At 44.2% G+C, this 26,985-nt stretch overlaps 1 protein-coding gene and 1 long non-coding RNA gene across 2 annotated transcripts; one reads left to right on the top strand and one right to left on the bottom strand.

The window, feature by feature from the left end:
- The first annotated feature begins 320 nt into the window (after positions 1–320).
- Zbtb25 (zinc finger and BTB domain containing 25) lies at positions 321–26,985 on the top strand. The gene is made up of 3 exons (XM_008852122.2): positions 321–448; positions 20,754–20,933; positions 25,768–26,985. Exons 2-3 carry the CDS (start codon positions 20,761–20,763, stop codon positions 26,903–26,905), a joined length of 1,311 nt encoding a protein of 436 aa, XP_008850344.1. The 5' UTR covers positions 321–448; positions 20,754–20,760; the 3' UTR covers positions 26,906–26,985.
- On the bottom strand, positions 10,120–16,813 carry LOC115067531. Its single transcript, XR_003846937.1, has 3 exons — positions 16,668–16,813; positions 11,032–11,144; positions 10,120–10,485 (listed from the first exon to the last, which is right to left on the bottom strand). It is a non-coding gene; the product is annotated as an uncharacterized LOC115067531 (long non-coding RNA).

Below are 26,985 nucleotides of genomic sequence, written 5' to 3'. Positions count from 1 at the left end.
GGCCTGCCCCGCGCCATCACACCGCTCCTGCCCGACACGCGGGTGCAACCTCTCCCTCCCCCACCCGGGAAGGGGGCGCCCGTGCTTTTGCACACCCCGGGGAAAGTCCCCGGGTCACGCGGGGGCGTGTGGGGAGCCTGTGACGCTCAGGCTTGTCCCCACACTTCCGCCTCCAGTCACGACACAGAACCTAAGCAGCGGCGCCCTCAGCGCAGGCCGACCCCCGCCGGGCCACTCGGGCGGGAGGGCACACACGTACGCACGCACGCACGCACGCACGCACACACACAGCCCCGGCGCGCCTGGTTCCCCGGCTACCAGGCGCATGGTCACGTGGGCCCGGCGCGGGAAGCCGCGCGAGAGCTGCCCGCTGGGTGCGTGAGTCGGCGCCGCCGCGTGCTGTGCGCTGCACGGGAACCCGCCCGTCCGCCGCCGCGGCGGAGTCTGGGTAAGCGATGCGGCCCTGCCCCCGTGGGCTGCTCCCCGCCTCAGTCCCTCCCGCCGGGAGCCGCCCGGGCGGTGGCTGCAGCTGCACCGTTCGCGGGACAGATGCAAGTAGCTGGGGAGACGGGTGTTTTTGGTCCGTTGGAGATGTCAGTCTGGGCCCAGGAGGAACATGGCAACGGCGAGCTAGCACTTGGCGCGCGATGCTCGTGGTTCGCCAGGGCCTAACGCGGGCGGGGACGGCGCGCGCGGGTCCCGCCTGGCCTTGGAGCGCGTCCAGCTGCGGGCCCGACCTCCACCCAGTGTTGGGGGTTGCAGCGGATGTGCAACGTTCCCCGGGCGACCGGGCCTGTGCCTCCTGCAAGGGCGAGTGTCCACTACCCCCCCCCACGCTGCAGTTTCCGAGTGCCCAGTTTCTATGACAGGGAGTACCCAACCCCAATAATTCATTTTTCCCAAGTATTTTATCTTAACCAAATCGTTTCTGTTTTGAAACCGGCCCCCACGTTATCACCGCCTCCCTAGCACTATTTGAAGTCTAGCCGTTATCAGTTGCTTAGGCAACGTATACTGCTGTACCTGGAACCTGATAGCAGCTAGTATTATGTTTTATAAATTAACGCCTGTATTCCCCCTAAGGGATTAAACCCGACGCTCTTCCTCTACACAGAGCTGTTGATTTCACCGGATTAAAGTACATCTTGAAATCTCGAATTTTGGAGCTGAAAGGGATCTTACATAAAATACAGTTAATCCCTCTCATTTTACAGAAGCCTGGCCTTGATTAAGGTTCTACACCTTTCCATAGGCTGGACTTTAGGGTTGCAGACACTTGTGTCGTCACACTCCATACACAGTGCCAGGACTGCAGTACCAGTTTATTCCGCTCTAGAGAATGCATCCACCAGACATTATTATACTTAGCTTGCAGGATTTCTCGGATTGATGGAGAAGTCGGGCTTGGCCAGTGATGTGAGGGCTATGGAATAGTGGGGATGGCACTGTTTCTAGGTATGTCTGCGTATAGTGTATTTGAGCCACAAACTCATTCCCCCTCCCAACACACACACACATAATCGAGTTTAGCACTATACTCTGCGGATAAGCTTTGGCACTTGTTCCTTTTGTTTTTGAGACTTAAGAGTCTTGCTATGTAGTTCAGGCTGCTCTCAATATAGGGCCTTGCTGGAGAGCCCAGGCTAGCCTAAAACCAGTGATCCTCTTACCTCAGGCTTCTGAGTACAGGGGTCACAGGTGTATGCCAGCATGTCTGGCTGCTTGTTTCTTTAGGTTAAGCCATGTCTTTTAGCAATCTAAATGTTTTAGTGAAGGGTAAACAATGACTCGATTACCAAACAGTGGCATAGACTTGAAATAAGTTAGCTCTGATGGCTGGGATGCAATTAGGAATTCGCATCAAGGGGTGGTCAGCAAGAAAACAGAAGAGGGCCCACATGACCTGCTAGACATTTGTACCCAGTACTATTCTAAATAACTTTTTGTATATAGTGGAGATGGTTTGTGCTCAGTTTTGGCTGCTGTTTAAGTTCTATGGGCCAGCCTTTGTACCAGCTTTTTTCATGGGTGAATTTTGAATTCTTACCCAAAAGAAAGTGGTACTGTCTCCATGTTACAGTTATAAGTCTGAAGAAACAGGTTCAAAGAGATTTACCTGACTGATGTAGTCACTTTCAGGGAAAGTTAAGCCTAGATCACTTATCTTCCAAGTCTAGTCGCTGTGCTTTTGTATTATATCTTGCTCCCACTTCAAGCCGGGAAGGGAAGAGAGAATCGCCTGTGGCTGATTTATTGGCGCCTGTGGTTGCCCAGAGAGGCCAAGCAGGACTTTCAGCTGCCCTCTATGCCTAGCAGAGTGGAGCTATGTACTTCCACCCTATCTCCTGAGGGGAATGCAAAGGAGCCAGGCTGTCTAGCTAGGGAGGAGGGGCCCAAGTGCCTTGGCAGTAAAATATCCTGACCATGGCAGTGCTGCTGGGAAGTGTTGCATAATGCCCTCCCTACCACTGAACCAAAGTGATTTATTCCTTGTGAGCTGTAGGTGGTGTTTGACCAACTTGTCCATTTTGGTATTGGCAACTAGAAAAGAGTTGGGAGGGCTATATTATTGTAGATTCCACCCCTCCCCCGAAAAGCGGCTTATCTCGATAATTGGAAAGTAGTTGTACACCACTTCCTGTGCTCCTTTTCTGCGTATTTATTCCACAGAGCATGTGAACTAAAGTCTTTTAAGAGAAGGCTGAAAAAAAATACTGCTCCAGTTTATAGCTGCCAGCACAGCTATGGAGTCAGACCCTTTGATTTCCACTTTATACCATTCACTAGTTTTGTGTCCTTCATCAAAGTTTTTCCTCATGTGGAAAATGAAAGTAAATACATTAGGCTGGGTATGTAATCTCAACACTTGGGAAGCTGATGCAGGAGGACTGAATTTGAGGTCAGCTTGGGCTACAGAGACCCTGTCTCCAATAAACTAATAATAATAAAGGCAAATAATGCATCAGTTACAGCCAGAATTAGATAATATATGCTGGACACAGCAGCTCAGACCTTTAATTCCAGCACTTGAGAGGCAGAGGCAGGCAGATCTCTGTGAAATTGAGGCCAGCCTGGCCTACATAATGAGTTGCAAGCCAGCTGGGGCTACCTGGAGACCCTATCTCAAAAAGGAGCTGGGGAGACTCGGCTCAGTAGTTAAGATCACTGGCTACCCTTGCAGAGGAGCTGGGTTCGGTTGCCAGAACCCATATGGCAACTAACATCCATCCAGTAATAGTAACTCCAGCTCCAGGGAACCTGATGCCCTCTCCTGGCATTTGTGAGCATTATATGCACGGTTGTACTTAGGTACATGCTCACAGAACACTCATACACATAAGTTTTAAAAACGTTTTAAAGATAATGTATTCAGAGAGCACCTAGAACAAGGTTTTGCATGTAGTATTAACTCAGTGAAATAAAAGCTACTGAAGGTAGCTATTCCAGATAAGAGGAAAGACTGCTACTTGAGGCTGGTTCTAAAACAGTAGAGGAAGAAGGAAGTATTCAAAGCAAACATGAGTTGGGGTTATTATTTTATTGATGCTTGGGAGTGTTCTGGGGATCAAACCTGGGCCCTTGTAAATGCTAAGCCAGACCACTACCACTGAGCTGTGTTCCCAACATTTGTTATGCTTGTTTGTGTATTGTTACTTTCTGAAGTTTTTCTAATTCATTGCTTCCCTAGTTACAAATCAGTCATACAGGATGTTTTATGCCTTCTAAAACTGGGCTTTTTAGGTAAAGGGTTTTATTAGCCTGTTTGGGTAATGTGTTCTGGAACTGGAGTCATCTGGCAGAGGCTGTGTCAATTCACTCACTACTGTGTTCTCGCTGTGTACCAGCATTGCCGTCTGATAGCTTTGCCTGTCCTTTGAGTACCTTTTTTTTTCTGTTCAAAATGGAGTTTTTGTTCTTTATAATAAATCAAGAAGAATTGTGTCCTTTTCTTCCCATGGTGATGATTATTTTTGAGGTCTACATGTGATTTATACTGTGAATTAGTATTCCTGTTGGCTTGGTGCTTTTTCACATGTCCCACAGTTGGTTTAAAGATGGAGGAGACTGCCTGTCTGCCAACAAACAGGAGGCCCCAAACCAACGCTTTTCCTCTTCCGGTTAAGGTTTCTAGAGCGTAACTGCTCTTCCTGTGTCATCTACCACATGTATGCCTCCAGCCTTCACTGTATATTTCCGTAAGAACATGTCTAGGATTTATGGCACATTTTACCTGGGACTGTATTTTCATATTTGGGATATCGATATCAGTTTTAGAATTATGGAAATAAATATAAAGGAGTATGAGAATAAATGCTTCTTCCTAGATACATTTTTAACAAAAAGCCTGAAAATGGTGTGTTCCTCCCTTTCTCACCTCTAACCTCCCCATTAGCACTTCCATTTCTCCTCTCTCTCCCTCCCTCTCCCTCTCTCTCTCTCTCTCTCTCTCTCTCTCTCTCTCTCTCTCTCTCTCTCTCTGTATGTGGTGTGCACACATGTGCATGTGGAAGTGAGAGAGTGATGTTGGATGTCTTCCACAGTCACTCCTCACTGAAACAGGGTCTCACTGAACCTGGAGCTCACTGATTCACTTAGGCTGGCTGGCCTGTCTCTGCCTCCCCGGCACTGGGATTCCATATTGCCACATATATTTTTCACTTGGTTGCTAGGGATCTGAACCTAGGTCCTCATGCTTGATTGGAAGCACTTCACTGACTGAGCCAGTTAGTTCCCCAATCTGCTTGCTTGCTTGCTTGCTTGCTTTTTTAAAATTTTTTTTTTTGGTATTTTTGAGACAGGGTCTCCCAGTAGCCTCAGCTGGCCTGGTACTCACTATGGAGATCCATCTGCCTCTGCCTCACAAGTCAGAATTTACCAAGCCAAGGCTGGCCTCAAACTTCCAAGTATGGAATTAGAGGTGTGCACCACCACATCTGGCTACTTGTATTCCTTAAAGTGCTCAAATTTTTAACTTAAAGTTACATTTAGGATTATAATTGTTGATGTTTATCTGATGTAATCAATGTAATTTTTTAAACACTTATGAAATCATTTATTTTTAAATATTTTTTTACATATTTAAAAAATGTTTATGCATATGAATGTTTTACCTGCATGTACGTGTACTGTGTGCATGCAGTGCCCACAGAGGTCAAAAGAGGGTGTCAGATCCCCTGGAACTAGACTTAGGGATGTTTGTGACCATATCGGTCTTAGGAACCAAACCCAGGAGCAACAAGTGCTTTTAATGCTGAGCCATCTCTCTAGTCCCTAAAATCATAAATGAGTATAAAACTGTTCCATTTACATAGTTTGAACTAATCCAGAGTTATTACAATCTAGAAAGTAAATAAGATTTTTATAGTGTCTTAAATATCAATGCAATATTAGAATGTGAAATGCTCTTTGGATTTCCTTGATTCTGCAGGCCTGTGAGATGGCTCAGCAGGTAAAAGCAGTTGGCTTGCAATCCTGACAACCTGAGTTCAATCCTCAGAAATCACAGTAGGAGAGAAGCGACTCCACAAAGTTGTCCTCTTACTTCTACTTGCATGTGGCATGTGCTTGCTTGTACTCTCACAATTTAAAAAATAAATGAAATTTGGGGCTGGAGAGAATGGCTCAACGGTTAAGAGCACTGACTGCTCTTGCAGAGGACCCGGGTTCGATTCTCAGCACCCACATGGCGGCTATGAACCATCCTTAACTCCAGTTCAGGGGAATCCGAAGCCCTCTTCTGACCTCTGTGGCATTGCACAACACAGGTGTACTCACATCATGCAGGCAATACACTCATACACGTAAAATAAAAACAACATATTTAAAAAATAAATGAAGTTTTATTTGTGTGTGTGTGTGTGTGTGTGTGTGTGATCAGAAGGCAACTTGGGAGTCAGTTTTCTCCTGCCACCATGTGGGGATACAAAGATTAAACTCAGCTCACAAATTGTCAGATCTGTGTGTAAATGCCTCTACCCACTGAGCCATCTCACCAGTCCATAAATAAAGTTTTTAAAAAGGACTCAGACCTCAGCATTTCTTTTTGGGTTAGTCAGGGGTTAGCATCCATACAGCTCTGTGTAGATTGTACAGTGTAGTCAGTAATAGGATCCACTGTTCCAGGATAAAATTATTTCTGTAAACATTCATTCATTCTTGCTGGGAATGATGGTATAAGTATGGTATGATGGTATTTCCAACACTGAGGAGGCTGTAGCAAGAACATGTAGAGTTCAAGGCTAGGCTCAGCTATATAGCAAGACCCTGTCCCCTAGGCACTCTCCCCACCCATTCCACCCAAAAAAACCTGAGAATCATGACAAGTTCAAGATCAGCCTAGGCTGTACTGTGAGACCTTGTCTCAAAAATAAAGGGCTAGGGGCTGGGGAGATGGCTCAGAGCTTAAGAGCACTGACTGATCTTGCAGAGGACCTGGGTTTGATTCCCAGCACCCACATGGTGACTATGAGCCATCCTTAACTCCAGTTCCGGGGAATCTGAAGCCCTCTTCTGACCTCCACGGCATTGCACGACATGGGTGTGCCCACATACATGCAGGCAATACACTCATACACATAAAATAAAAATAATTTTAAAAAAATTAAGGGCTAGAAAGATGACTCCGTAGTTAAGAGCTGGTTGCTCTTGTAGAGGACCCAGTATTACTTCCCAGTACTGATACACAGTGGTGGATAGCCATCTCCAGGAGATCCTATGCCCTCTCTGGCCTGGGGAAGAGGGGTGCACTTACATACATGCAGGCATAATATGCATTTTAAAAAGTCAAAAGTTTATAACGTGTGTGTGTGTGTATGTGACACTGGAGAGATGACTCAGTGGTTAAGAGCACTGACTGCTCTTGCAGAGGGTCTGGGTTTGATTCCTGGCACCCACATGCAGCTAACAAATGTCCATAACTCCAGTTCAGGGGATCTGATGTTTTCTACTGACCTTCGTGGGTATTTCAGGACATAGGTGCACTTAAATACATGTAGGCAATACATCCATACACATTAATAAATAAAATTTAAAATATGTATGTGTAAATTCTTTTCTTAAATGATCAAATGTCACATCCATAGTCATCTAAATGTGATATTAACAAGTTGAAATTGTAGAAAGCCTTTTTATCATGTAGCACTAGGAATTTTTTTTGTTTTTGGTGTTTTTGAGACAGGGTCTCCCTGTAGCCCCATCTGTCCTGGAACTCACTATGTAGACTAGGCTGGCCTTGAAGTCACAGAGATCCGCCTGTCTCTGCCTCCGAGTGCTGGGATTAAAGGCATGCGCCACCACACCTGGCCTAATGAACATACAACACTAGGAATTTTTTAAAACTTTTAGCTGGGCATGGTGGCACACGCCTTTAACCCCAGCACTCGGGAGGCAGAGGCAGACAGATCTCTGTGAGTGTAAGGCCAGCCTGGTCTACATAGTGAGTTCCAGGACAGCTGGGGCTACAGCGAGACCGTGTCTCAAAAACACCAAAAAAAAAAAAAAAACTTTTATTAGCAGTAAGTAGCTCACAAAAGCTATGACAATCTTTGCCAGCTTTGCTGTAATTTAACAACTGGTCATGTCTGTTAAAGATACTTGCAGCCTGAGAGAATGAGGATCTGGCTCCAAGACAGTATTCTGGCTACTGCTGGTCTGTGAGTGCAGCCCAGCTAATATGGTAGATGTTTCTAAACCTTCAAAGCTGTTGAATGTCATGCTAACTGAATCATGAACAAACCATTATGAACTTGTCATCTTAACTTAGTTTGAACTAGTCTGGAAGTAATTTGCTGCAACCTAGAAAGTAAATAAGGTTTTTGTAGTCTCAACTATCACTACTAATCCTATTATAATTATTTTGGAGGTGAAGGGGTGGGGCTTAGATCTGGAAAGAGTCAGGAAGAGGAGTGGGGAGTAAATATAAAAAACATACATTGTATGCATTTATAAAATTCACAATAAAAATATTAAAAATACTTTTCTGACAATATTTTTTTAATCTTCTTGAGACAGGGTCTCCTTGTAGCCATAGCTGGCCTGGAACTCAAGAGAACCTCCTGTCTTTGCCTCAAGTACAAGATTAAAGGTGTAAGCCACCACGCCTGGCTGCTGACAAAGCTTTTTTTATATATATTTTGTTTATTTTATGTGTATGAGTGTATTGTCTGCATGTATGCAAGTGCACCTGTGTCGTGCAATGCCCATAGAGGTCAGAAGAGGGCATCAGATCCCCCTGGAACTGGAGTTATAGACTTATGTGTTAGCTGCCACATGGGTGCTGGGATTCAAACCTGGGTCCTCTGTAAGAGTAGCCAGTGCTCTTAACTGCTGAGCCATCTCTCCAGCCCTGACAAAGTTTTTAAAGTGAGCCATTCTTTGTTGTTCACAATAAAAAATAAAAGTAAACTCTTTTATGTAACTGTTCATACATCTTAAAATTTCCACTAAAAAATGTTTTATTTTGGAACCTGAAGAGATGGCACATAGTTTAAAAGCACATACTACTTTTGTAGAGGACCCAAGTTCAGTTCCCAGCACCCATATCAGGCCACTCACAACTGCCTGTAATTCCAGCTCCAAGGGATCCATTGCCCATTTCTAGCCTCTTCAAGCACCTGCATTACATCACACACACTCATAATTAAAAATAAATCTTTTAACATTTATTTTTTGAGCTAGACCCAGACCAACTTTGAGGTCACTCTGTAGCCCAGGCTGGTCTTGAATTTGCAGCAATCCTGCCTCAGTCTCCCACATGCTGGGATTCAAATGTGTACCACTGTGTCCATCTTCACTAAAACTTCCTTTTGTTTTTAAGATTTATTTATTTTTACGTGTGTGTGTGAGTTTATGTGCACTGTGTGACTGCAGGTGTCCTCAGGGGTTGGGTAGACTCTATTAGAAAATACTTTATTTTTTTAATATTGTATTATTTTTATTTTATGTGTATGAGTGTATGGCCTGCATGTATTTAAGTGCATCCATGTTGTGCAATACCCACGAAGTCAGAAAAAGGCATCGGATCCCCTGGAACTGGAATTACAGACACTTGTTAGTTGGGAATCGAGCCCAGGTCCTCTGCAAGAACAACCAATGCTCCCAACTGTTGAGCCATCTCTTCAGCCCCTGTATTAGAAAATATTTTAGTAACTTTGCAGTTGATTGTTGCTGTTGGCTAGAGTTTTTAAATTATGCCTTTAAAAACATTAAAGGTCTTTGTTATCCAGATAAGTCTGAACCTGTTGTGTACATGTATATATTTATAATTTGGCAGGTGGTGTCTAAGAAACTCAACCCAGGGCTTTTCGCATGCTAGTCTGCCACTGAGGTATGCCCTCATTTACATGTGTGTGCTTTTGTGTGTGGTATGTGTGTTTGCATGTGTGAGATGCTTGTGCACATGTGTACATGCATGTAGAAGCCCAAGGATGACCTGGTGTCTTCCTCATTGCTCTCCACCTTATATATCTGCCCTATATATTGAACTAGGGTCTCTCCCTGAACCTGGAGCTCACCATGTTTTCAGTTAGTCTGGCTAATAAGTTTACTCATGGATTCCTTGCCTCTGCTTCCTGCTTGCTGGGATTACAGGCGAGCTGCCACACCCACCAGACTTCAAACTCAGGTCCTCAAGTGTGGCAGCAAATGCCCTTACATGTGGAGCCATGTTGCTGGCCTTACTGCTTTTTTAAAATAAACATTTTTAATTTTCTCATTTTTGATTTCTAATATGATAAATATTTAAATTGTTATCTATACAAATAACTCTTCAGGTCTGTGTCTGGGAGATCTTTTGGGGGTGAGGTTTTTGTGTGTTCTTTTTGCAGTGATTTCACATTCTAGGCAAGTACAGCTACACTGTTAAGACACATATATAATATATTTTATATATATATATATATATATATATATAGTTTTGGGGTTTTTTTTTCCTCCCTGGCTGGCCTGGAACTTGTGTAGACCAAGCTGGCCTTGAACTCACAGATAGCCTTTGATAGATGAATTGGGTCAATTGGGAGAAAGCACCAGGACACAGATAAAACTCCAGTGGAATAGAGTTTATTAGCAGAGGAAAATCACATGGGACAATTCCCTTTGGAATAGGGAAATTGTCAGCCCATAGGTTGGCAGTCTTTATAGAGGGTCTTTGGGGGATGCAAAAGGCAGGAAGTTTTTTTTTTGTTTTTTGTGTTTTTTTTTTTTTTTTTTAAAGCGGAAAAGAGGGAGCCCAGGGCTTATCAGAACAGTTTCTGTTAAAAACCACCCCCTTCCATCAGCTAGGATCTGGGTTATGGGGTAAGGAGCCTATACATTGTAAAACTTATCAGGGGGAAATAAATCCAGAGTGCCTGTTCCGCTTCCAAGATCATCAAAGGACGAGGAGGCTGTCTTTGACCAAAAGGTGCAGAGAGTCTTCTTGTCTTCAAAGACCAGGGTGCTCATTAACTCAGTTCCTGCATTCTCAGGGGCTTGCAAAACCATGAGACCCTGTTGGGGAGGGGGCTGCTGCAGATCTGAACTCTAACATTCCAGCCTTTTGTGTTATAGGATAGGGGGCGCTGCTGTCATTTTGCTACTTCCTGCTGGACAAGGTCAACGTCAGGGCTGGATTTAGGGGTTGGTCAGACAGCGGGGGTTCCTTCCTCATGCATCTGAATGGTGTCCTGAGTGGTTGACAGGTGCTCATATACATGTGGAGGGAAGGAAAGTTAACAACTGACTAAAATTAGTATGAGTTAGTTTTTGGATTTGGTCCTGAACTATCAGAAGAGGCAAGGAGCAATGGTTAGCACCAAGGTAACAGAAGACAGGGTGCCGAGTAAGGGCAGAAGCCAAGAAGTTAATCCTGTAAAAATATCCCATTGAAGTGACTGCTGGTACTGGGAATTCTTAAGTGAAAGATCCTTGGCTACCTGCTGGAGGCGTTTTATATCATGCTCAACCTTACCCAGTTGGTTGACAAAATAGCAGCTTTCTTCACCCGAGAAAATACAGGTTCCCCCTTTTTCTGCAGTTAATAAGTCCAGGGCTCACCTGTTCTGGAGGGCAACTTCGGCTATGGAGGATAGTTGCTGTTGTAAGATCTGGGTTGACTGGGCTGTAGTTTCCACTGTTGAGGCGAGTTCCCGTCTGAGGTCCTCTGTTTCCTAGGAGAGATGCTGGGTTGAGATCAGCAAGTGTCCCAAACCTCCGGCCGCGAGTCCAGTAGCTGCTACTGATGTCACCAGGCTAATTTGTACTAGGACTGCCAGTGACCTCCTTGTTCTGGTCCCTTCTTTCCCTGTGGATAAGACATACACCTCTCCCAGTGTGTATAGGGTTAATTTGAGTATAAGAATGACTGGAGAGAAGGTGTCTTCAATCTGTGGAGAGACGCAGGAGTGTATTTTAGAGGAACAGAGAAGGAGTAGTCCCGAGTTTAGAGCAGTATTTACCTTAATTTGTGACATTGCAGCTTGATGATTGTTGGCATTTGGAGGTTTGTGGAGTCCAACACTCCATTTTGTTAAGAAAATGGGGAGGGGCAAGCTGGGGTCATTGTAGGAGGGGTTCCTGGGAACACTGAGTATTAGCCTGGGAGGTAACATTGTAAACTGGGAGGGGGATGAGAAGTGAGCCCTGTAGGGGGGCACAGAGGAAGCAAGTGGACACATTAGTACTAGAGAAATTCCTCAGGAGATTTAGCTCTAGAGTGAGAATGCAATCCCAGGAGAAGCTGCAGGAGGCATACTTAGAATCTGTAAAAATATTAATCGTCTGTCCCTTGGCTAAAATCAGGGCCCTGGTGAGTGCCACAAGTTTGGCTTTTTGTGACATGGTTCCAAGTGGCAGGGGTCCGACTCGATGACATCTGTGAAAGACACTATGGCATATCCCACCCTACGGGACCCCGTTGGAGTGAGACTTGAACTTCCATCCACAAACCAAGTCAGGGTTGGGTTTGGTAGGGGATCTGAGGAGATTAGGGGATCCCAGTAGGAGAGTGCCTGAAGAGTTTCCAAGCATGAGTGAGTGAGCGAGTGAGTGAGTGAGCAGTTTGCTGAAAGGGAGGAGGGAAGCTGGATTGAGAGGAGGGCAGGAGTCAAGGGCAAGCAAGGGATTTTCAAGAAACATGACATGAAAGAATTGTAGTTTAGAGGGGGCTAGATTGGTAAGAGACTCAAAGTGAGCTTAAGTCCCTCCTGAGCCAGGAGGGTAGCGGTGGCCAGAGCACAGAGACAAGGTTTGCCATCCCCGGATGGTGGTATTGAGCTGTTTAAAGAGATAAGCTACTGGGGCAAAAGTGAGACCCCTTATCTGTTGCAAAACCCCTGATGCTTAGCCCTTGTTCTCAGTTGTATCGAGGGGGGATGGAGATCCCAGGTCGGGGAGAGCTAGAGCCAGTGCCTTTAAGAGCCCTTCCCGGATAGTGTGGAAGGCTGTTGTTACAGGCCCTAGGGGCTCAACAGGCTCAGGGGAGTTCCCTCTGGAGGCTTCATAGAACAGCTTTGCCAGGAGGGCAAAGTTAGGAAATCCATGTGTGTAGGTACCCTGCAATGCCTAGGAAAGACAGAATTTCCTTCTTGGTTGTGGGGGGCTTTAAAGACCTTAGGTAATTTATCCTGTCTACAGTTAAACGGCAGGATGTAGGTATGAGAAGGAACCCCAGGTACTTGACTTGAGGAGAGAAAGCTGCACCTTAGCTGGAGATATCCTATATCCCCTATGTCCCCCAGAAAATTAAGGAGTTTGATTGTGTGAGCCTTGGAGACTGAGAGAGATGGAGAGTAAAGAAGTAGGTTATCTACATATTGTAGGATGGTAGAAGGGTTAAAGTTAGATCCTGGCCTAGGGCTTGTCAAAAGAGATGAGGGCTATCTTGAAACCCCTGGGGCAGGACAGTCCAGGTTAGTTGGGAAGCCATCCCAGTGTCAGGGTCCTCCCAGGTGAATGCAAAGAGGTTGTGATGTCAGGATGTAAGGGTATTGAGAAGAAAGCATCTTTAAGGTCCAAGACAGTAAATTGGGTGGTAGAGGAGGGGATATGAGAAAGGAGAGTCTAGGGGTTGGGGATGACAGGATAAATGGTAACAACTGCTCAATTAATGAGATGGAGATCTTAGACCAAATGGTAAGAGCCATCAGGCTTGAGGACTGGAAGAATGGGAGTGTTATAGGGTGAATGAGAGGGTTTAAGGAGGGTAGCTCTCATAAGTCTTTGAATTATGGGCTTAAGTCCATAGCAGTGTTTGAGTGCAATTGGGTATTGGGGCCTACTGGGAAATAGGGAGGGATCCTTCAAGGAAATGCAGATAGGAGTGTGATAAGAGGCCAGTCCCAGGGCTGAGGTGTCCCAGACCTTGGGATTTACCTCAGAAGGGGGAAGTGGCCATGACCTTGCTGGAGGGGGGGGTGTTACAGGGGAAAGGAGGAAGAGTGGAGAAAGGGAGGGAATTAGACAAGGAGAGCTTTTGCATGAGATCTCTGCCAAATAAGGGAGTTGGACAGGTGGGCATGACCAGGAAAGAATGAGTTAAAGGCACCTTCCAGAATACATAGGATAAGGGTCCTGTCGATTTGGGGTTATGGAGCTTCCCATCAACCCCCACCATGGAGATCTGTGAGGGAAAAACTTTACCAGAGTAAGAAGAGAGAACAAATCATGACACACCAGTGTCAAGAACAAAATTGTCTTAACCTACCACCATGGCTGGTATCCTGGGCTCCTCCATAGTGATGGTTATGGAATTGGTGAGGGCCAGGGAGCCAGGGCCTTGTCAGTCTTCAGCTGTCAGGCCCAGAAGGTCATTCACTGAACCCTGTAAAGCAGGCTGAGTCTGGGAGGTAAGTGGCCTACCTTGGTGCTGCAAAGACGGACAATCAACTGTCCAGTGATCTCATTGCCCACACTGAGGACAGGGACCAGGAGGTGGTCATAGATTGGGGCATTGCCTTACCCAGTGTCCAGTGGCTCCACACTTGAAGCAGGGTCCTGGTGGATGTTGTTGGGCCCCGTTGGTGTCTGTAGTTTTCTAGGAGGGATCCCTTAGGACTGCAGCCATCAGCTGGTACTTTTTTTTGGACAGGGTGAACTTGTCTGCCTTCTTCTGTTCCTCCCAGTTATTAAAGACTTTAGATGCCATGTCTAACAGATCTCCCATGGGGTTTTCAGGGCCCTTGTCTAAGCATCTAAGTTTCCTCCTGATATCTGGAGCTGATTGTAAGATGAAGTGGTGGTAGAGCATAAGCCATCCCTCTCTGGACTCTGGGTCATACTTGGTATACTGAACCAAGGTATCAGTAAGTCTGTCCATAAACTGAGCTGGGGTTTCAGTAGAGCCCTGAGTAATCAACCTAAGCTTTTTAAAGTTAACTACCTTAGGGGGTAAAGCTCTCTGAAGACTTGTTATGAGGCAAGTGATCATGTGGTCCCTAGCTGCTCTACCTGGAGAAGGTCCTGCCTTCCCCAGTGGGAGTTGGTAATTCTACCCAAGGTCTTGAAGGGGAACAGCCTCAGTACCAATAGGGTGAGCTTGGTTAGTGGAATGAAGCTTACTAACATACTCCTGTGCTGCTGTCCAGACCCTATGTCTCTCATCAGGGGTGAGGGTGGACTGGTGAATCATAAAGAGATCTGGCCAGGTTAGATCATAGCTGCGAGTGATGTATTTGAATTCTTGTATGAAGTGTGTAGGATTAGTGGAAAAAGCCTATTCTACGTTCGAGCTGAGCTCTCCAAGAGAGAAAGGGACATGGACCTTGACCACTCCATCCACACCTGCCACCTCCCAGAGGAGAAAGATACCATGGGTAGAAGAATGAGATTGGGTGCAGGAGCGAGTATGGCTTGACAAAGAAGAGGGATTAGGAGGGGATAGAGGAGAAGGAGAAAGGGTGTCCTGGGAGGAAGCCAAAGTGTGAGAGGTGGGAGGGGTGTCCTGTCCATGAGGGGACTCGGTATTGGAGACAAGGGTCTGGAACGGGGGTAGGGGTAGTAGATATAGGAGAGATAAATGGGTTATTTGAGCTAGAAGCCGGAATAGGGGAAGAGTAGGGAATGTTTGTTAAGAAGTTGTTTAAAGTTGTGGATTTTCTCAAGTAGAGTAGGATTAGTGGAGGGAGAGGGAGTGAAGGACTTAGTGCATTGGAGAGGGGAGAGGGAAGATTGTGGAGAGGGAGTCTGAGGTGGAGAAGGGAGGGAGGCCGGGTTGGGCTCTGGGAGGAAGAGGAGGAGGTGGAAGCTGGGTCCTAATTGGAGGGAGTTCATCAGCTATGTTAGGAACAAAGGCCAAGGTGGAGGGGTAGGGGCGGGGCAGAGACCCCTGGCAGGTTGGGATCCCGTGAAACTGTCTTAAGGAGGAAAACCTGATGGGAAGAACATGCGACACAGAGGGAGGGATTAGCACGATGATCAAAGAAAGCTTGGACATATGGGAGCTCAGACCATTTGCTGTTATGATGGCAGAAATTATCTAACTCTCTCAAAATATTGAAGTCTAGGGTTCCAGTGTCTGGCCAAACAGACTCATTATCTAACTTGCACTGAGGCCAGGCAGTGATGCACAGGAGCTTCAGGAGCTTTGGCCTGATTGTATCTGAAAGTCCCAGTTATTATAAGGATTTAAGAAGACAAGCAAGAGGTGTGAGACCCTGAGACTTGGACTGAGTGATTCCCATAGCAACAGATTATGTACAGAGTGAAGAAGAGATAGAGAAGGAACCGAGTAGGGTCTCTGGATGCAGCGTCCTGCAATCAGATCACCAGGGAGGGGAAAGGCAGGGTCCTGTCCTGGACAGGAAGGAGTTGCATGTTCCTCACTCCAGGGACAGTGTCCTGTACCCAGAGAGAGGATAGACTCACCATGCACCGGTGCAATTTTTGAGACAAAAGGGACAAGCAGAGAAGCCTTGCAACGAGAGCGTGGCGTGACCAGCCAGTTGATGGAGACAAAGTACAAGGAATGGGGTGGGAGAAAGAAAAAAACGCAGAGAGCCAGAAGGGAAGGAAGCTTGTGGAACGAGTTGAAAATAGAAACAGAGAGAGCGTGAGCAAGAGGGAGAGAGATCCCAAGGTTCAGTAGAAGCTGAAGGAAGATGAGCCCCAGAAGAGTGGGGGCAGGAGAGAGAGAGAGAGAGAGAGAGAGAGAGAGAGAGAGAGAGAGGCAAAGCGAAAATGAAGATGAGATGCTGGGAGCAAGAGGAATAGGAAAAGAATGGAGAGAGAGGCTGTGGTCTGTGGAAACAAAGCTCAACACCAAATAAGACCTCAAAACAAGAGGTCTGCAACCCCTGCGGAGGAAATAAGCTGCTTAGTTCACTAGGACCCCCGGCAACAGGCAGCTGGAAACCCTTTATAGCAGGCTGGAAGGGGCCTGTGTTCCTTTGGGAGAGCTAGCTCATGAACCAAGAGACTCCAAGGTAACAGATTTGAGTTTGAGGGAGAGGTAGGCCTGTCCCCCAGATGGGCTCAGGCAGACACAGTAACTGTGCCGGACACTCTACTGTCGCAGAGACCAGTGCTGCCCAGTGGCCTTGAGTTGGGTCCAGGAATGACCAAATTCAATCGGAAAGGAGATCAAAAGAAGATGTAGGAGAGCAGGAAAGAAGTGAAAGCAAGGCAGAGTGCGCTCCCCAGTGAGAGGCAGTTAGAGAAGGCAGAGAGGGAGCAAGAAAGGAAGGGTTCGAAGGTACCTCAAAGCTGAATCAGTGGTGTTTTCAGAGGCCAGTAACAGCAACCAGGTCCAGTCGGAGGTTTTTTACATGCAATTTCCAAAAGGTCGGAGGTCCCTTGAGGTCAGAATCGGGTTTTGGCACCATATGATAGATGAGTTAGGTCAATCGGGAGGAAGGCATCAGGACACAGATAAAACTCCTGGGAGGATAGAGTTTATTAGCAGAGGAAAATCACATGGGACAATTCCCTTTGGGAAATTGTCTGCCCATTGGTTGTGAGCTGGCGGTCTTTATAGGGGGTCTTTGGGGGATGCAGATAGCTGGAAGATTTTTTTTTTTTTAAAGTTAGGCTGGGGAGAGGGAGCCCAGGGCTTATCAGAACAGCTTCTCTTAAAAACTGCCCCCTTTTGTCCGCTTCATCAGCCAGGATCTGGGTTATGGGGTAAGGAGTCTATACATTGTAAAACTAATCGGGGGAAATAGATCCAGAGTGCAGGAGCCTGTTCTGCTTCCAAGATCATCAAAGGAGAAGCAGGTTGTCTTTGACCAAAAGGTGCAGAGTCTGTTTATCTTGTCTTCCAAGATCATTGAAAGAGACGCAGGCTGTCTTTGACCAAAAGGTGCAAACAGTCTGCTTATCTTGTCTTCAAAGACCAGGGTGCTCATTAACTCAGTTCCTACATTCTCAAGGGCTTGCAAAACCATGAAACCCTGTTGGGGAGGGGGCTGCTGCAGATCCAAACCCTAACACACTTGCCTCTGCTTCCTAGGTACTGGGATTAAAAGTATGTACTACCATGCCCAATCCAATATTTATTTCTAAAAACTATAGTTAATCTCTCTTTTGTTGTTCATCTTTTTGAGACAGGGTCTCCCTGTAGCCCCAGGTGGCCTAGCACTCACTATGTAGACCAGGCTGGCCTTGATCTCACAGAGATCTGCCTGCCTCTGCCTCCTGAGTGTTGGGATCAAAGGTGCGCACCACCATGCCCAGCAAAAAATATAATCTTAAAATCTAAACTTTTACTTTTTTATTAGAGAGGGACTAAGAGAGCGTGAGAGAGTCAGAGGACAACTTTTGGAACTCTGAGGCCTGCGCAGCAAATGCTTTTACCTGCTTAAACCATATCAGCAGCCGAAGACCCAAACTTTGTAGAACAGCTCATAATGTCTGATTAGTTCCTATTGGATTAGAGATACAGATTAAAAACTATAAATTTGGGGGGGGAGTGTTAATATTTATTATTTTTATATGTGTAGAGTGTATTGCCTGCATGTAAGTGCACTCATGTCATGCAGTGCCTGCAGAGGTCAGAAGAAGGCATCGGATCCCCTGGAACTGGAGTTACAGATGGTTATTACCCACCAGTGGGTGCTGGGAATCGAACCCAGGTCCTTTGCAAGAGTAGCTAGTACCCTTAACTGATGAGCCCTCTCTCCAGCCCTGTAAGTTTTTTACATTACCATTATACCAATATATTGACAGTTATAGAGGGTTGGAACAATGGTTCAGTGGTTAAGAGCACATACTGCTCTTCTGTAGGATCCAAGTTCAATTCCCAGCAATGACCTGTAACTCCAGCTCCTGGGGGATTTGGTGCCTTTTGCTTTCTTGGGCACCTACGCTCATGTGCACATAAAAATAAGCAGATATACAAAAATATGAATGACTAAAAATAAATTGATTAAAAAATTATAAAAAGTCCTAGAAATTAGAACTGCAACTGGGAAGCAGTGGATGTTTCTATTTTTATTGGCTTGGAGGCACAGGGACTGGCTAAAACTCAGTAACTTACTTGAAAATTGAACATAGATAGGAATATATGTTTTAATTTTTCTCTCATATTTAAAAATAGCCATTCCATTTTTTGAGATAATTTTCTCTATGCAGTTCTACACTGTATCTTTTTCTGTTAATACTATATCTCAGGATGGGTATAGTGGCACATACCTTTAATCCCAGCACTTGGGAGGTAGAGACAGGCAAGATCTCTGTTGAGTTCCAGGCCAGCCAGGGTTACAGGGAGACCCTGTCTCAAAAAAACAAAGCAATATAATAATAATAATAATAAATCTTAGAGATTATGCTATACCAGTATAGTATGTAGTTTTAATTTTAAAAAAGCAGGTTCTACTTTTATAAGTAATAGCTACTATTGTTATGGTGTATTCTGGACTTTATTTGCTAATAAATATACATATTCATTTTGTTCTATCACATCTGCTTGACAGCAGGAAACCAGATTTCTCCCAGATTCCTCTTTGCAGATATTCCTGAGGCATCCCAGGGCTTTTTTTATGTGCAGTCTCTCTATGCTCCTCCAGTTTGTGAGCCATGTTCTCTTTCCAGAGATGTGGAGGAAGCAAATTTTGACTCTGGAGCTTGGGTTTGAATCCTCTGCTTTTGCCCTTTTCTAGCAGCAACCTTGGATAATTTACTCTAATTATTGATTCAGCACCTTCATCTGTAAAAGGCATCTGTTCCCTTTCTTGTAGTCTTAAGAATTAAATGAGTTGTAGTGCTTAACACATAGGAAACCCTGTGAAATGTTAGCTCTTTTCATTGTAGTAGTGATTGCTCACTTGGGTGCTCCTTAGCTACTGCCAGTCTCCAACTGGCTAGCCCCACCCTCCACCAATGACCTTCTTAGACCTTGTTCTTTCTGGCTAGTGAGGAAACCTCATTCTCTTTTTCAGAATCTGCTCTCCAAAGGATACTCAGCTAGCTGCCCACTGATGCCCTTTATACTACAGCTGCCTTGTCCCTAAAGCACTAGGGCTGTCCGCACAGCAAGGGAAGAGACAGACGTGAAGTGCAGCTTCCCATCTGCCTAGAACTGTAGCATTCCCAAGTGTTCTTGCTGCTCAGTTGGCCTCTTGACCAGAACTCTCTTGCATATTCTTCCTCATTCAGGATTTTCCCTAGAGGCTCATTTGTTCTTTCTCCCTTCTCTTACCATGCTTGTATGACACATTGAATCTAGTTAAGATGAGATTAGGGTGTAGGTTTTTTCTCATGGGGCTCCTGGACCTCATGTAAATCAGGGGATATGGCTTGACATCTATTTTAAGTGTTCCTGAGCTTACTGTGACTGCTAAGTCCCATAAACATAGTCAGAAGGCAAGCACCTTCTGAGGACTAGAGGATCCATAAGGAGCACTGACAGTTCTAATCCAGACAGGATACCCTGCTATTCACATTTATAGCTAACATTTGAATGGCAGTTTCCATTGCAACACTATTTTCACATATTACCTCATTTAACTCTGAGCCACAGATCAGTATCCCATTTCCATCTTTCCAATTAGGAAACCAGATTAGACACATTATAATCACAAGATGGGTATAGCACTCAGTGGTAGAATGCTTACCTAGTTTGTGGACATGAGGCCCTGGGTTCATCCTCAGAACCACAAGGAAAGTGGGGGAGGTGTTGATGTAGTTCACTGGTAGAGCAGTTGCCTAACATGTATAAGGCGTTGGGTTTGATGAAACCCAGCAACACACACATACATACACACCACAAAACATGATCACAGAGAGTAAAGGACAAGCCTTCCTGTCACTCACTCATACAAAACTACCTTTTTTTTTTTTTGAGACAGGGTCTCCCTGTAGCCCCAGCTGTCCTAGAACTCATTATGTAAACCAGGCTGGCCTTGAACTCACAGGCATCCGCCTGCCTCTGCCTCCCGAGTTCTGGGATTAAAGGCATGTACCGCCATGCCCAGCAAAAGCTAACTTCTTATCTGGTAGAAAAGGACCATGTCTTACTGTTCAGCAGTTTATGTCAGTTGTCATAATAGGGAGGCTTTAGTGTTAGATATGGAGTAAAGTTAACACCATTTAAGGTATTTTTATTTAAACTTAGGTCTTAGTGCCAGGTTGTGCATGCCTTTAATCCAGTACTTGGGAGGCTGAGGCAGGCAGATCTCTGAGTTCCAGGCCAGCCTACATAGTAAGTTCTAAGCTAGCCAGATCTACATAGTGAAACACTATCAAAAAAAAAAAAAGGAAAAAAGGTCTTAATACTCTAGAATTTTGTATAAAGCATATGTACACTAGACCCCCTAACATGTTCATGCTGCTTTTTTTTTTCTCAGAGCCACAATGGATACTGCTAGCCATAGCCTTGTCCTCCTGCAGCAGTTGAACATGCAGCGAGAATTTGGTTTTTTGTGTGACTGCACAGTTGCTATTGGAGATGTTTACTTCAAAGCCCACAGAGCAGTGCTTGCTGCTTTTTCTAACTATTTCAAGATGATATTTATTCACCAAACAAGGTAAGGATGTATTCTTATAAATGGGAAGAATGTTTAATATTGTGATATATGTCTTATATCATTTGAGGAACTCTTAAATATTATTTTTATGTGTAAGAGTGTTTTGTGTGCATGTGTGTCTCACAATGCCTGTGGAGGTAAGAAGAGGGCATCAGAGGCTAGGTCTGGAGGATGATCGCTAAGTTCAAGGCCAGCCTGACCTACATAGTGAGTTCCAGGCTAACTGGGGCTACAGGGAGACCCTGTCTCCAAAAGACCAAAAAAAAAGAAGAACAGAGCATTGGATCCCCCTGGTACTGGTACTGGAGTTATGGACAGTTGTTAGCCACCATGTAGGTATGTAGGTGCTGGGAATCAAACCCAGGTCCTCTGCAAGAGCAGCCAGTGCACTTAACCATCTCTCCAGCCCCAGGTTTTTTTTTTTTTTTTTTTTTTTTTTGAGACAGGGTCTCCCTATAGCCCCAACTGTCCTGGAATTATGTAGACCAGGCTGGCCTTGAACTCACAGAGATCTGCCTGCCTCTGCCTCCCAAGTGCTGGGACTACAGGTGTGCACCACCACACCCGGCTCTTTTTGTTTTTGTTTTTTCTTATGAGGTTACCCTAATAAAACTTTTTACTTATAATTTTTGCACACTAGTAGTTAAAGTCAATATGTAGTAGTATGGTAAAACATAATAATGAAAAAAAGTATAGCTAAAATTTATTGAAGGCTTAGCCCACATTTAAGCACTAAGTCCTATAATATAAATTCCATTTAGTTAGTCCCTGTATTAGAGAAAAGGAAACAGACTAACCTGTTATTTTCCCATCAAGGATTTAAGAACTGATAAGCTGGACTCAGATGCATATCTTTCTGAAGCTAAAGGTGTTTCAGTGTCATAATTCTTCCCTTCACATATTCTACATAACAATTCAAAGGTCATTTGTTTTACATATTTTTTCAGGGTTCTTTCATATTTTTCTGAATTTAAGTAACATGTGAATTCAAATTCTGTGCTCTGGGAAAAGATTAAATTTTAGTCCATTTTAGATTTAGTCCATTCTAGAACATGACATGTTTTTTGTTTTGTTTTGTTTTTTAATTTTTGAGATAGGGCCTCACTAAGTTGCCCAGGCTGTGCTCCTCCTGCCTCAGCCTTCTGAATAGCTGGGACTACAGGCCTGTGCCACCAGACTTGGCTTCATGTGTGCTTTTTTGTTATTGGTTTTTAAAAATATTTTATTTATTATTTTTCTTATTTTATGTGAATAAATGTATTGCCTGCATGTATGTGAGTGCATCCGTGTCATGCAGTACCTTGGAGGTCAGAAGAGGGCTTCAGATTCCCCTGGAACTGGAGTTAAGGATGGTTCATAGCCACCATGTGGGTGCTGGGAATTAAACCCTGGTCCTTTGCAAAAGCAGTCCGTGCTCTTAACTGCTAAGCCATCTCTCCAGCCCCTTGTTTTGGTTTTTAAGGACCTTACATGAACCTACATGTCCTTAGGAGTCAAATCTTGAATTATATATTTTTTATCTAATTGTTCATTCATGTAAGTATTTATTAAGTACTTGCATGTCAGACACTAAACTATGTCACAATAATACCTACCTTCAAGAAATCCATAGTCTGATAATCAATGGAAAGCAAATAATTGCAATGTAATTGACCTCTCTGTGCCTCATTGTATTAGTCACCTTTCACTGCTGTGACAAAATGCCTCAGAAAACAGCTTAGGTAAGAAAGATTTGTTTTGGCTTGCTGTTTCACAAGGTTTTAGTCCATGGTTGGCTGGCTCCATTGCTTTTAAGCCTGTGGTAAGGCAGAGATCTCTTGGAAGAAGGGCATGACAGAAAAGCTGGCCATTTCATAGTAGCCAGGAAGCAATACCAGAAAAGACAGGTCAGGGATAAGGAACACATCCTTCCAGGCATGCTTTTAGTGGCCCACTTCTTGCATCGCTGGCCCCATCTCCTAGCTTCTACCACCTACCAATAATGCCATCACATGAATCCATGAACAGACTAATCCACTGATGAAGTCAGAGTCCTTATGATCCAGTCACTTCCTCAAAGCCCCATCAGCTGGTAACCAAGCCTTTAGCACATGAGCCTGCAGAGGACATTTCAAATTCAAATCCTAACTCTTAGTTTTCTTGTTTGTTAAATGCTAAAATAGTATACTCACCCCTTGGGTATTGAGAAGAGTAAGTGAATTGCTAATATTAAAATGCTTACAATGGAGCTATATCATTACTATATCCAAAGTAGAAGAGTGTTTTAGCAGGCCCATTTTGAGAAACAGACTTTACAGATCTAAAAGATAAGTCTTTCAGATATTACAGAGGTATATAAGGAGGTATAGTATAAGCAGAGGGAAAATGGCATGAATCAAGGGTGGTAGCTGATGCCTGTCATCATAGCACTTTGAATGCAGAGACAGGAGGATCACTGTGAATTTGAGGTCAGTTTGGGCTACATAGTGAGACCCTGTCTCAAAACAAACAAAAGAAACAAAAATTATATGAAAACACAGATATGAGCCAGATAGGAGCACTCCCACAAGAGTAGATGAGATGACTGGAAAGTACGGCACAGTAGGAGAGGGGATTGCAGTGCCAAACAGTAATAGGCAGCCTTTTTCTGCCAGAAGAGTTTTGTTTCTAACGTATCACTAGAGAATACCTTTGCTACATTACAGATGCTGTCTCCTCCTCAGTCTCCTCTGAGCTATATGCTGTTCAGCTCCTAAAGTATCTGTTGTGAGCCAAGCACAGTGCTAAACTAAACATAGGAGTTAGGAAGGTACAGGCTGCCCAATATTATGTCTGTATTGAACAACTAAAAACCTTCAATTAACAGAACTCTGAACTGATAGAAAAAATGCTTGTCACACAACATACCAATTCATAGATAAATCAGAGCAGAAAGTGAAATCTAAGAGCAGAATCAGAAATCCCCAAATAGCAGGATTAGAGAAACTGATTGCCAGCATGCTGACCCTCTGATCTAGACTCATTGAATAAACTTCTGCTTCAGAGAAACTGAGTCCATTGACATCTTCCACTGTACCTTGACATGCATCATTGCTGAGGGTTACTCTGTTATTTCTATTTAGTAACCAAATTCTAAATTCGTACATAAAAATTGGGTTTGAGATGGCTGTAATGCATCTCAAAATTATATCAGTATTTAGTTGTGATTTAATGTGTCAATATAGACAGGCTTGGTGGTGTACACCTTTAACCCCAGGACTTGGGAGGCAGAGGCAGGCAGATTTCTATGAGTTCTAGGCCAGCTTGGTCTACATGGCGAATTCCAAGACAGCCAGGGAGGCTGCATAGTGAAACTCTGTCCCAAAAATAAAGTAATGAAAGTAAAATAAAGAGTCAATATATGACTGTGTTTTAGAAGCCAAAATAAGGTTAACATTATTTAAATTTTAAATGTTAACAGTTTCATTAGACTCTTTAAAAATATATTTTGTTGTAAATATATAATTAATCATTTTAAAAATACTTATTTATTTTTATTTATGTGTATGTGTGTACGCTTGCATGAGTTTATGTGCACCACATGCATGCCTGGTATCCGAGGAGGCCGAAAGAGGGTATTGGATTTCCTGGAACTGGAGTTATAGCAGTTGTGAGCTGCCTAATGTGGGTTCTGGGAACCAAACCCAGGTCCTCTCAAGAGCAGTATGTTCTCTTACCTGCTGAGGCATCTATCCAGCCCCATGGTTTTATTTTGTTTTGTTCTGAGACAGGGTCTCACTATAAGTAACAATTTTAAATTATGCACTTCAACCAGGTATAGTAGTGCACACCTTTAATTGAAGTGCTTGGGAGGCAAAGGCAGGTGGTGAAATCGAGGCCAGCCTGCTCTATATATCAAGTTCCAGGCCATCTGGGGCTATAGGGAGACCCTGTCTCAAAAAAAGAAAAAGAAAAAATACATACACACACACATACATACATAATTCAGTGGAATAATTACATTCATAATGTTGAACATGTAATAATTACCATTGTTTCTAAAACTACTTCATCATAAACAGAAACTTTATACCCAATAAGCAGTAATTCTCCATGCTCTCCCAGCCACATTAACCTCTTACTACCCTTGAATTTGCCTAGTCTAGATATTTCATAGAAGTGGAATCATACAATTTTTGCCCTTTTATGTCTGACTTTTTTTAATGTAGCATGTTTTCAGGGGTTCATCTTTGTTACAACCCATACCAGAACTTTATTCTTTTTTTGGACAGAGTCTCCTAGACGTCTGTGTGGACCAGGCTGGCCTCAATTTCCCAGAGATCCACCTGCCTCTGCCTCCAGAGGGCTGGTAGTAAAGGCATGCGCTACCACTCCCAGTGTTAGAACTTTATTCTTTTATGGCAGAATAATTCTTTTTTTTTTATGAGCATGTGGGTTTTTCCACATTTTGACTACAGTGAACACTAGCATGCAAGTGTCTAAGTCCCTGTGTTCAATTCTTTTGATTATATGCTCAATAGACTATTAAATTTCTTAAAAGCAGGGCACCTATTTTAGCCACCATTTTTCTGTCCTCTGGCACCTAGTAGTGAGCATATTGCTTAAGAATCACTCTGTTAAACTGATCAGAATATCTGTCTGTGTTTCCTGACATTGAGACAATAGACTGAATAGACAAAGGTTTGTTGATGGACCATAAACCATTATAAAATCCAAGCTTTTGCTATTGTATTTCATCAAGGTAGATTGCTGAATTTAAACCTCTTAAGAAGAATTTGCTTTAACCTAAGACTTAGAAGCCAAAAGCCAACCAGGTTGTGTTTTATTTTGTGTGCATTTGTTTTTGGTTTTACAGTGAATGCATAAAAATACAACCAACTGACATCCAGCCCGACATATTCAGCTATTTGTTGCACATTATGTACACAGGAAAAGGGCCAAAACAGATTGTGGATCATAGTCGTTTGGAAGAAGGGATTCGATTTCTTCATGCTGACTACCTTTCTCACATTGCAACTGAAATGAATCAAGTGTTCTCACCAGAGACTGTGCAGTCCTCAAATTTGTATGGCATCCAGATTTCAACAACCCAGAAAACTGCCGTCAAGCAAGGACTAGAGGTCAAAGAAACTCCTCCCAATAACATTGGAAACAGAGCTGCTGTCCAGGGTGACCACCCCCAGTTGCAGCTCTCACTTGCCATTGGGCTAGATGATGGCACTGCAGAGCAGCAGAGGGCCCATCCTGCTGCCCAAGCCTCAGAGGAGCACCAGAAGCCCCCAGTGTCCATCAAGCAAGAGCGATGTGATCCAGAGTCAGTGATCTCCCAGGGCCACTCCTCACCCTCATCAGAGGTGACAGGGCCCTCTTTTACAGAAAACAGTATCAGAGTTCACTTATGCCATTACTGTGGGGAGCGTTTTGATTCCCGTAATAACCTGAGACAGCATCTCCATACCCATGTGTCTGGATCTCTCCCATTTGGTGTACCTGCTTCCATTCTGGAAAGTAATGACCTTGGTGAAGTACATCCACTTAATGACAATAGTGAGGCCCTTGAATGCCGGAGGCTCAGCTCCTTCATTATCAAAGAAAATGAAGAGCAGCAGCCAGAGCCCTCCAACCGGGGTACCACAGAGCCTTTGCAGATCAGTCAAGTGTCTTTGATCTCCAAAGACACAGAGCCAGTCGAATTAAACTGTAATTTTTCTTTTTCAAGGAAAAGAAAAATCAGCTGTAGCATCTGTGGCCATAAATTTCTTCGAAAGAGTCAATTGCTGGAACACATGTATACACATAAAGGTAAACCTTACAGATACAACCGATGCCAGAGGTTTGGTAATGCATTGGCCCAAAGGTTTCAGCAGTATTGTGACAGCTGGTCCGACATTCCCTTGAAAAGTTCTCGCTTATCACAAGAACATGTAGACTTGCCTTGTGCCTTAGAGTCAGAGCTCACACAAGAAAATGTGGACACAATCCTTGTTGAGTAGCAGCTTCTCCTTCAGAATTGTTAGCCAATCCTAAAAAAATCCACATGCCATTTTTTTTCTTGGATTATTTTCCTCCTCAA

This window comes from Nannospalax galili, unplaced genomic scaffold (genome assembly GCF_000622305.1).
Source record: "Nannospalax galili isolate Female #2095 unplaced genomic scaffold, S.galili_v1.0 scaffold285, whole genome shotgun sequence".
Lineage (NCBI taxonomy): Eukaryota > Metazoa > Chordata > Mammalia > Rodentia > Spalacidae > Nannospalax > Nannospalax galili.
The sequence above is the reverse complement of the archived record's forward strand: the minus strand, read 5'-3'. Positions and strand labels throughout refer to the sequence as shown.

Excerpts from the sequence above, each read along its gene's own strand:
- Zbtb25 (XM_008852122.2), top strand. The coding sequence starts at position 20,761 with ATGGATACTGCTAGCCATAGCCTTGTCCTCCTGCAGCAGTTGAACATG. Across the intron at positions 20,934-25,767 it reads ATATTTATTCACCAAACAAG|TGAATGCATAAAAATACAAC; the intron begins GTAAGGATGTAT and ends TTGGTTTTACAG.